Here is an 11,700-nt window from a genome sequence, read left to right as displayed (position 1 = left end):
ATTGGTATTACTGGTTTGGCAATACTTATTTCGTTAAAATGCATATATGATATTTTTTTTCTTTTCCACAATTATTATTTATCGTGTATATTTTATATTTTTTTCCAAAATTTATTTTCATTGGTTTATATATAATTTTTTTTTTTTTTTTTTTTTTTTATTTCTCAATTAAATATAAAGAAAAAAAAATATAGTTACAAGAATCATGTTTTGATAATTACATTTTATATCTATAGATATATATTATCTAATATTTTTTGTAATTTTATTTAAAATTGCGCTTTAAATTATTTACATATATATATGTACATTTTTAATAGTTTACATAACAAAATATCCAGATTTTTACAAGCCTAAATAATTATTTATTTATTAAAATGCAATCTAAATTTTGGGCCAGGGGAGCAGATAATGACAGTGGTGACAATGTATCAGATTCTTCAGAAAATGAAGTTGATGTAAGAATTAAAAAAAATAAAAAATATGAAAATTAATTTATATATTTTTTGAGAATACTGAATGTGGATAATATTTATCAATATATTTTTTTATTCACTAAAAAAAATTTACATATTTACTTGCGTGAGTCATACTATGTTTTCATATTAATCACATATTCAGTATCGATTTCTTTTCCCTTTTAATTGGGTTCTATATAGATGTATTTATCTATGCATGGCTACTGAATAATGTGTACATTTTTCATGAGAAAATACATAAACTGATAAAAAATATATATATATATATATATATATATATACATACATATATTATATATACATTTTGCATACACTATTATGTGTTAATATTTTTTATTTTTTAGGAGAAGCCATTAGTTTCTGCACAAGCAGAAAGATGGGCAGTTATGGATAGTAGCAGTTCTGAAGAGGAGGAAAGAGTAATAAAAAGCCATGAAGGAAAAAGATTAGATTTTTACGAAAATATTGAAGATAATTTAAATGATAGTATGGAAAATGATGATTTCAGCCAACTATTAAAAGAATATGATAATTTGTATAAATTTATGGTTAAAGAAGATCCTGATAGTATTCCAAATTTTGTGATAATATATTTAGATAAATTAACAAAATATGTTGATACTACATTTCAAAATAATGTAGAAAAAAAAAATTTAAGTAAAAATAAAGCACAAACATTAAATAAGTTAAGAGCTAAAATTCGAAAATGTAGTGAACTATATCAAAATAAATTAAATCAATATCTTGAAAACCCAGACAAATTTAAAGATGATTTAGGAAGACGTAGAAAAGATGAAGATGATGATGAAGATGATGATGATGATGATGATGATGAAGAAGATGAGGAAGATGAAGATGAGGAAGATGAAGATGAAAAAAAAGATAAAACTAATAAAGAAGATGGAGATGAAGAAGATGAAAGAGACGAAGAAGATGATTGGTCATATAGTGAAGATGCAGAATATGCATCAGATGAAGAAGATGATAAAACAAAGAAAGCTATGAGTAAGTGGGGATTAAAAACAAGTGAAAAAGTTGATAGTAAAAAAAAAGTTGCTAAAGTAAAAAAAAGTAAAAAAGAAGGTACAAAAAAAAAAGATGATAAAGGTAGCCATATAGATGATAATCAATCATCCAAAAAAAAAACATATGCAGAATTATTAAATACAAAAAATTTATCAGAAGATGTTATAAGAAATCGAGTCAAATCTGTTATAGAAAAAAGAGGAAGAAAAGGTTTAGATAAACATGAACATATAAATATATTATCAAAATTATGTGAGATAGCTAAAACAATAAGTACACAATCATATATAGAAGTATTAGAGCATTTAATAAATTTAGAATTTGATGTTGTTTCAAGTGTTTATACATATATGTCATTTAATATATGGAATAAAACCTTTAAGTATATAGAACTTATTTTAGATTTGTTAATACAAAATGAACATTTTTATTTAGTCTCAATTAATATAACCGAAGAAATTGCAGAAGTAACAGAAGAATCTAATGAAAAAGAAAAAATATCAAAATCTTGTAAAACATTAATATCGTTTTTAGCAAAATTAGATGATGAATTATTAAAAGCATTATTATATATAGATGTACAAACAGAAGAATATCGAAAAAGACTTGGAAAAACTGTTCATATGATATCTTTATTATATAAAGGATATAAATATGTAAAATATACAAAAAATTTACCTGACTTGGCAATATATATTTCGACTAGAATATTAGATCATTTGTATTATAAACCTGAGTTACCTTTTAAACAAATTTGGGGATTTGTAAAAAATGGAAAGGAATATGTTGAAAAACAACAAACTGGAACAAAAGAAGAATCAAACGAATCAACAGATTCTGATGAATCTCCTAAAGATGTTGTTGAAAAATTTGTATGTGAAATATTTGAACATGGAACAAAACAACAAAGATTAAGAGCATTATTACAATTATCTTATAATAAAAGTTTATATGATGAATTTTTAGAAGCACGAGAACTATTAAATGTTGGTAATATACATGAATTAGCAATAAGTTCAGATGTACAGACTCAAATATTATATAATAGAAATCTAATTCAATTAGGATTATGTGCATTTAGACATGGAAGAATATATGAAGCTCATTGTTGTTTAGTTGAAATATGTTCACAAAATAAACATAGAGAATTAATTGCTCAAGGTATATCAACATTAAAAAATCAAGAAAAAACAATAGAACAAGAAAGAACTGAAAAAAGAAGATTACTTTCTTTTCATATGCATATATCAATAGAATTAATTGAATGTGTTAATAATATTTGTGCTATGTTATTAGAAGTTCCAAATCTAGCTAAACATTCTTATGAATCTAAAAAAGATATTATCTCAAGACAATTTCGTCGATTTTTAGATATTTATGATAAACAAATATTTAATAGCCCTCCAGAAAATAATAGAGAAATTATCATATTAGCTACAAAATATTTACAAAAAGGAAACTGGAAAATGTGTTGTGAAAAAATTTTTAGTTTATCTATATGGCCAAAATTTACAGATAAAGAAAAAGTACAAGCTATACTTAAAGAAAAAATTAAACAAGAAGCTATGCGTACATATATTTTCCGTTATATTTCAGTTTATGATTCTTTTTCAATTGATCAATTATGTGTTATGTTTGATTTACCTCAAAATACTGTTCATTCTATTTTAAGTAAAATGATGGTTAATCATGAAATACCAGCTTGTTGGAATGAGAGTAGTAAATATATACTTATAAACACAATAAACCCCACACCATTGCAAACTATGGCCCTTAAATTGGCCGAAAATATTAACGAGGTCATGGAACAAAATGAGCTTGCTTTGAACATGAAAAACCCAAAGTAAGTTTCTGGCATGATGTGATATATATGAATGCACATTGTGTGTGTACATTTTTTTTTTTAATTTATTATTTTTTTTTTTAACTTTTTATATTTTTTTTTTTTTTTCAACCTTTTCAGGTTCATGCTCATGCAAGAAAGAAAGACACACATGAAAGATGACAAGTCAAATTGGAACAACAAAAAGGGAGATGGAAAATATGGAAAAAATTACAATCGTCACAAAAATCAAAACTATAAAAAAAATTATAAGGATAAAAATATGAACAAAAATTTTGTGCAACATTAAATTGGGGTAAACGTATAAAGCAGATAAATGGCTAACCTAATATCAGTTTAAAAGACAAACATACATGTGTATGAAATTTTTATGACACTATATATTTTTATCCATTTATTTATACAAAATTTATATATTGTTTATATAAATGATTTTTTTCTTCGTTTTTATTCCTTTTTCTCATTTGCATAGTTTACCATATGATATGCATATGCCTATATTAATATTCTCCATTTAATTAATTCTTCCTTATATATGGACATTTTGAAAAAAAAAATTTCGAAAAAACTACTTATAGTACCTTTATAAACATTAATATATATTATAAAAAAAATATAACCATATATGTTATTCAACATTCTATACACACATACAAATTTAATGTTGAGCAAAGTATAAAAATATATGACAAATTTGTGCCATGAACAAAATTTCAATGGTAGTATATACCAATAAATTTTATTTTTATTTATTTTCACTAAATATAAATTACCATAAAATAAGAAGTAATTAGATAGCTTTATTTCAAACAATACTGTTACAATTAAGGAATTATATTATTAAGCATATATTTAATATTTGGATTTTTAAATATTTATTCGGGGGCTATTTTCTTAGTATTTTTTGGAAGGAACTCTTAAATTGACTCATCTAAAAATTATTCATTTTTTATTTGTAAGATTTATTTAAAAACAATTATTTGCATTATATATGCTTATAAATAAAACGAGAGAAAAAAATACCCCCAAAACATTCATGCGTACACTATATATAATATTACTCATTAAATGTTTTTTTCATAAATTCTTATATTGTGTATCCATGTAAATGCAATTTTCATTCATTTTACTTTATAATAGTTTAAATCGTCAATGTATTTTAGTAATTTTATTTAATGTTATATTTAATTTTTACATTATTTGATTTTTTTATTAATATTATGTGCATGTTAGAATTAAAAAATGCAACATTATGATGAAATACTTTTTCCCCTATAAAATTCCACCATAATACTAACTACAGAATTATTATGAATATATGAAAATCTAATCAGATACATATATATACACATATTTGAGCATGTTTCTATTATTATCATAATTTATTTCACCTTTTTTCATATGTTCTATATATCATATTTTGTTTTGTTCATTTTGATTAATAATTTTCGCTAGCTACAAAAAAAAAAATTATACACACATGATAAAAATATGAACATGTCATACTTAAAATATTTTTTTTTTGGCTATCTAGCTATTTTATGGAAAATAAATTATGTACATAATACAAGTTTTTCCAATTTAAAATGGGAATATGATTTTTATAGTATAGGGGATTTACATGGTGATAAGGATGCATTTATAAGAATATTATTAAATGAAAGTATAATTGATATAGAAAATAAAGTAATCCGAAACAATGTGTTAACTGTTATAACTGGAGATGTTTTGGATCCAACATATGATGATATAGATATTATATTATTTATTAAAAATTATAATGAAAGTGGAAAAAGTTTAAATAGTAAAATAATATTACTTTTAGGTAATCATGAAGTAAATAATTTATGTTTAAAATTCAAAACTCCTCAATCAAATATAGAAAATTATAAATATAGGAATGATATGTTTAGGAAAGGAGGAACAATATATAATTATTTAATTGATAGTCCTTTTGTTGTAAATGTGAATAATATTATATTTTCACATGCAGGAGTGTTACCTTTTTACTCTACATATGGTATTGATTTTATAAATGAAGAAGGGAAAAAAGAAATCATAAATAATTGTGAATTGTTAAATCAAAAATTGCAAAACCAACAAGAACTATGTATTGCATGTGAATATGGCCCCACATTAAATAGGTATTATTCATATGTTACTAAAAATGTATTTTCAGAATCAAAAGTATGTTCATCATTATATAAATCTTTGGGATTATTAAAATCGAATAGAATGGTTATTGGTCATACTGTTCAAAGAAATAAACAAGTTAATAGTTTTTGCCAAGATAAATTATTATTAGCAGATACTGGAATAAGTAAATGGAAAAATGGAGTCATATCTTATATTCAGTATTTTAACGATGGGTCATATAAAGTAAAATATATAAAAAGATAAGACACATAAATACATGTATGTCTATTTAAATAATTATCACATCATAAGATTGTTAATCATAAATATAGTATTTATGAATAATGTGACCAAGATTATATTAATTTTTTTTTTTTTTTTTGATACGGATTACTAATTACGAAGTTACAGTAATTTATAACTTTAGAAATATATCGTCATATTGTTTATTTTGTGGTAGTTTCCATGTGTGTATGTCCATAGAGAGACAAAATAAATAAGTAAATAAATATGTATATACATATATGTATATTTTTTCTATACGATATTTTAATAAGAATAGTGGTAAAATGGTTATTGTGGGAACAGATACATGAATCGCTAACTTATTTTTGTTGACAATATTATTCGCTATTTGAAGGATACGATACATTATGTGGAAATAATATATGGATTTTTTTATTGCTATATTTCAAAAAACTTACAAGTATTTATTTTTTTTCAATATGTATTCGTTTATAAAAATCAGTATTCGTGGTAACTTTTTTTTAAGAATATATTATTTTGTTTTTTTTATGGTGATTTAGTTTAACTTTAATTTAATTTGATAAAAAAAAAATAATTTTCCTCATTTTTTGTTTTCAAAATGACGTATGCTATAAGAATTGCATTTCATATATATTCATTTATTAAAATGTGTTACTAAGGAATGTTGTTTTTTTTTTTACAATCTGTCCATAAGTCAAATACAACAGTATAGAGTGATCATCATATATTGTAAAAATTAAAACATAAATTTGGTGTAAAAATAAAATATAAATAAATTTTATTATTAAAAATAATAAACGTATAAAAAAATAGGTTAATTTTTATTTCATATATAATAATCTGGGAATTAATATTATTTTATGTATATGAAAAAAAATGTATTTTCCACTTATCAAATTGATTTTTTTCATTTTATCATGTTAATTCGATCATATAGAATTATCAACAAATGGGGTTATATATAAATATAGTATTTAAAGATTTTAATTAATTGTGATTATTAATTTAATTTATTTTTTTTATAACATTTTTTTAATTATTACAACAAATTTTTACATATTTTGAAAGTGCATTCTCTCCTTTTCTTATTACATAGATTTCGTATGGAACATATAATCACAAAATTGTATAATATGAATAATTTATAAAAAGATATAATATCACTATATGGTATATTATTTTTAATTTATTGATTGCTAGCTTTAATTAAATTTTATTTTTTTTTTATATTTTTTTATATTTTTTTATATTTTTTTATATTTTTTTTTATATATATTTTTTTTTTTTTTTTTTTTTTTCGAAAAACATGAGAATATGAAAAAAAAGGTAAAAATGTACGCAATAAAATAATACCAATTTTTATTAGATGATCTGTTTATTTATTTCCATTTGTATTTATTTATTTTAATAAATTTTATCATTTTTATATGAAAATAATAAACAAAAATAATGTGTAGATCAAACATTATTTGAGATATATGATTACAATTAAAGTATATAATTAAAAAAAGATATGATTATGTTTAAATTGTAATATATTTTTTTAAATTATATACTATACAGGTATATATTATTTTAAAAAAAATAATATTAAAGGTATTATCAAATATTTGTCAAAAAAAAATATATATGAATAAATAATAAATTTGTATATAATAAATAATATATGTATATTTACATGCACGTACATACGTACATATATTTTGTTAAGCATTACTGGAAATTCCAATACACAATTTTTATCATACATGAGCTCATAAAAATTATATTTCAAACTTACGTTCTGACTAATGTTGAAAAGTAAATATAACAATGATGATATCAGTGATGATGATTATGTTAGGGAACGTCCAATATCTTTAAATTCAAGAACAATTCATATTCGATATGAATCAAATAATATTGTTAAAGGAATTGATAATGAAATTAAAAAAAAAATAGAAGAAGGAAAAATATATATGGGTGATATAAGCCCTATAAAAAATGCAGAAATTGAAGAAGCATTTTTAAAAAGCTTATATGACAATTCTAAAAATGTAAATAATAAAAAAAATGAAAAAAAAAATAAACGTCTAAATAAAGACAAGTTAAAAAATGTAAAAATAAATGAAGATAATGGCGATTGTAAAAAAGAGACTATACAAAATGATTTCGTTGAAAGGGCAGGGTCGAACAGTGAAGGAAATGTAAGAAGCAGAGAGGATATAAAAAGTGTAAGAAATTTAGAGGACCTAAAAAGTGTAAGAAGCAAAGAGGATATAAAAAATGTAAGAAATTTAGAGGACCTAAAAAGTGTAAGAAGTGCAGAGGATCTAAAAAGTGTAAGAAGTGTAGAGGACCTAAAAAGTGTAAGAAGTGCAGACGATTTAGGAAAAAGTGGGATAAAAGATAGATGCGGTTCAGAAACACCTTCAGAATCTCATCCTTCATCTAAAAATAAATTTATAAATACATTTTTTAACAAAAAAATAAAAAATAATATATTAGATATTAATTCATATTCAGATATGTTTGAAAAAGAAACAATTAAATATATAAAAGAAAAAGAACGTAAATTAAGAAAAAAAAAAGCACATGCAAATTTAGAAGCATTAAGATTACAATATATACCGATAAATAATGATAAGTTTGCAAATATTCCAATTAGTATAAGAGAAAATATATTAGCATTATTTGGATGTATAATAATAAAGCATATAGATTCATTTGATGATCAAGATATGCAAAATAATATAGAACAATTATCTATAAAATTTTTGAAACAATTATCTAATTTACTTGAAGTAGACCCAGTAGCTTATCAATGTGTTATAAAGCCTTTTGAACAACGAGAATTAATAAGAGAAGTTACAGGAAATAAAAAAATATATCAATTAAATGAAAAACCTTTTGTTGATAATTTATTAAAAGAAATAAAAGAATTACAACCAGATATAAATCGTAGATTTAAAAATGTTGTAGATGAATTAAATAATGAAATGGAATTTTGGCAAAATGATGATGCAGTAATAGATTCTTCTACTCATTCTAAACAATTTAATAGCAATATAATTGATGGGAATCAAAATATTAAAAATTTATATGATAGTCATATATTTGAAAATAAAACACATAGTGATTGTAATAGTGATTATTGTAGTAACAATAGTGATATAGATAATATATTTTGTAGATATAATAATAATAATAATGATTCAGATTATTTAGTTGGAAGTTTTGTAAAAAGAGAAATAGATGAATCTTATAGTGCCGAGGAAATAAATGACTATTTTTCACTACCACCAAATACTAATGAAAAAAATGATAAAATAAATACCCGCAAAAAATTTGATGATGATAATAATGATGATAATAATGATGATAATAATGATGATGATAATGATGATAATAATGATGATAATATTAAAAAGGAAAAAAAATATTGTTATGGAAAAATAAATCAGACAAATCAAGAAACAGATGAGCTTAATTTTAATTTGATTGATAAAAAGACTTTTGATGAAGATAACGAAAAATTAGATCATTCATTTAATAAGTATGTAATGGAAAAACCCAAAGAAAATATGACTAGCCAAGTTGTAATACCAAAGGTTTATTCTTCAAGTAAAGAATCTAATCATTCCGAAGAAATAAAACCCTCCACAAGTAGATGCAACTCGGCAAGTATACCTGATTCTATAAAACAAAGTGGCATTGAAGATGTATATGACCAAGCAAGTAGCAAATACTCCGAATATAAAAACATAATTGATGAAAATAATTTGAATAAAAGTGATAAGGATATTTGTTTTGATGATCAAAAAAGAAAAAAAAATTTATCGGATAAAGTTGGAGATTCGGAAAGTAATAAAAATAACGAATTAAAAAGTGTTAATGGAAATGTAACAGATGATAAGGAAGATATAAGAAGAAGCATAAAAGATGAAATATATAATAATGACGATGATAATGAGGATGGTAATGACGATAATAATGAGGATGGTAATGACGATAATAATGAGGATGGTATTATAGAAGTGAGAGAAAAAGACAGTGATGTATTAAATATTTCAAAATTAAATACAAAACAATCTAATAGTAGTTTAGAAACAATAGGTGATTTACATGAAACTGATGTAAACCCACAATTAAATTGTGGAGTTCCAACAAAAGGACCAGAAGCCAAATCTGTTATTTTGCGAGATTTATTCACAACATATATTATGACTGGAAATAATAATGCTAGAATACAATTATATTTTCATAAGTTTGCAAAATGCTTAAAAATTAATGAATTATTAATTTTAAGAATTGAAGAAAATTTAGCTTCTGATTTAATAAATGCATTACAACCATCTACAAATGAATCTACAAAAAATAAACATATTCGAAGAATAAAAATAGCAGCAGCAGCATTAGGTGGTGGTGCATTAGTAGCTTTTACAGCGGGTTTAGCTGCCCCGGGTATCGTAGCGGGTTTAATTGCACTCGGTGCAGGAGGAAGTGGAGTTACTACATTTTTATCAACTGCGGGTGGATTAGCTTTTATCGTTTCATTATTCGGTGCAGGTGGTGCAGGTTTAACTGGATATAAATATAGTAGAAGAATAGCAAATATAAAAATATTTGAATTTCTTATGTTAAATGGTAGTATATCAAAATCTTTAAGTGTATCTGTATGTGTAAGTGGTGAAATACAAACAGATGATGATATTACATTACCTTGGATGAATGCATTTCCAAATTGCTATTGTGATTTATATGCATTAAAATGGGAAAATAATTTGTTAAAAACTTTAGGATCATTAATTGAAACAATGTTATCACAAGAATTTGCAATAACAGCTAGTAAAATCTGGCTACAGTACACAATAGCTAGTACTTTGAGTGCAGCTTTAGCATGGCCATTAGCTTTAATAAAATATGCATCTAATTTAGATAATGTTTATTTAGTAATAAGAGAAAGAGCACAACAAGCTGGACGAATATTAGCAGAGGCACTTAGTGATAAAAATACAGTTGGACAAAGACCGGTTATATTAATTGGATATTCAGTTGGAGCTCGAGTTATATTTTATTGTTTAAAATATTTATATTCTAAAAAATTATATAACATTGTAAGTAATGCTATTTTTATAGGGCTACCTGCAACGACAAGTACAAAAATATGGAGCCAAATTCGTATGACTGTGACAAATCGAGTAATTAATGTATATTCAAAAAATGATTGGTTATTAGGATTTTTATATAGATACATGGAATGGAAATTAAATGTTGCGGGCTTAATGCCTATTAATGATCCTGGTATTGAAAATTATGATGCAAGTGGAATTATACACAGCCATTTAGATTATAAAAGAAAGTTGAAAGATATTTTTAGTTTGATTAATTTTGATATGTAAAACTTGAGTTATGAGATCTATAATTGAAATACCGAGTTAATTTGAATGATGACAGTGAATATATGTCTATGATTTTTCTGTATATGTTTTAAATTTTTTGGAATATTTGATCAAACAATTTAAGACAAAAAATAATAAATTTATATTTTTCTTTTACACTTTTTTTACATTTTTCTTTTTTTGAATAAAACCTACCGATATTATTTTATAAGCCAATGTTATGCTAACATGTATTATTATTATACATCGAAAACTGTATAATAACTTTTTTATTGTTTTTATAATTGCCACTTTATAGCAATTGTAGAACACTATTTTTGATATTATTATCAATCATTTATTATTTTTTATAACAAGTTATATAATTTAAAAAAAAAAAAAAATGTAAAAAATGAAAAAAAAAAAGGCTAAAGATTTGATTAATTAAAGCATACATACAAAATAAAAGGGGAAGTGGGCATAAATGAAAATATGCATATATACATACATAAGCATAATACATAAATAAATAAATGTGTGCGGATAATCATTGTTTCATTTTGAATGTAGACGATAAAGGTATATATGT

General features: G+C 22.9%; 3 protein-coding genes across 3 annotated transcripts; all 3 read left to right on the top strand.

Annotated features, from left to right (window-relative positions):
- Positions 1–377: 377 nt before the first annotated feature.
- On the top strand, positions 378–3,637 carry PY17X_0607300 (eukaryotic translation initiation factor 3 subunit C, putative; the record flags this gene model as incomplete). The annotated part of the gene is made up of 3 exons (XM_722615.1): positions 378–458; positions 824–3,348; positions 3,469–3,637. The coding sequence occupies 3 exons, from the start codon at positions 378–380 to the stop codon at positions 3,635–3,637; spliced, it is 2,775 nt and encodes a 924-aa protein (XP_727708.1).
- A 1,202-nt stretch (positions 3,638–4,839) lies between these two features.
- Positions 4,840–5,748, top strand: PY17X_0607200 (serine/threonine protein phosphatase; the record flags this gene model as incomplete). Its single annotated transcript, XM_722614.2, has 1 exon — positions 4,840–5,748. The coding sequence occupies one exon, from the start codon at positions 4,840–4,842 to the stop codon at positions 5,746–5,748; it is 909 nt and encodes a 302-aa protein (XP_727707.2).
- A 1,793-nt stretch (positions 5,749–7,541) lies between these two features.
- Positions 7,542–11,132, top strand: PY17X_0607100 (conserved protein, unknown function; the record flags this gene model as incomplete). The annotated part of the gene is made up of 1 exon (XM_723237.1): positions 7,542–11,132. One exon carries the CDS (start codon positions 7,542–7,544, stop codon positions 11,130–11,132), a length of 3,591 nt encoding a protein of 1,196 aa, XP_728330.1.
- Positions 11,133–11,700: the final 568 nt, after the last annotated feature.

The sequence above is a fragment of the Plasmodium yoelii genome, assembly GCF_900002385.2.
Source record: "Plasmodium yoelii strain 17X genome assembly, chromosome: 6".
Classification (NCBI taxonomy): Eukaryota; Apicomplexa; class Aconoidasida; order Haemosporida; family Plasmodiidae; genus Plasmodium; species Plasmodium yoelii.
This window is presented reverse-complemented; position numbering and strand designations above follow the sequence as displayed.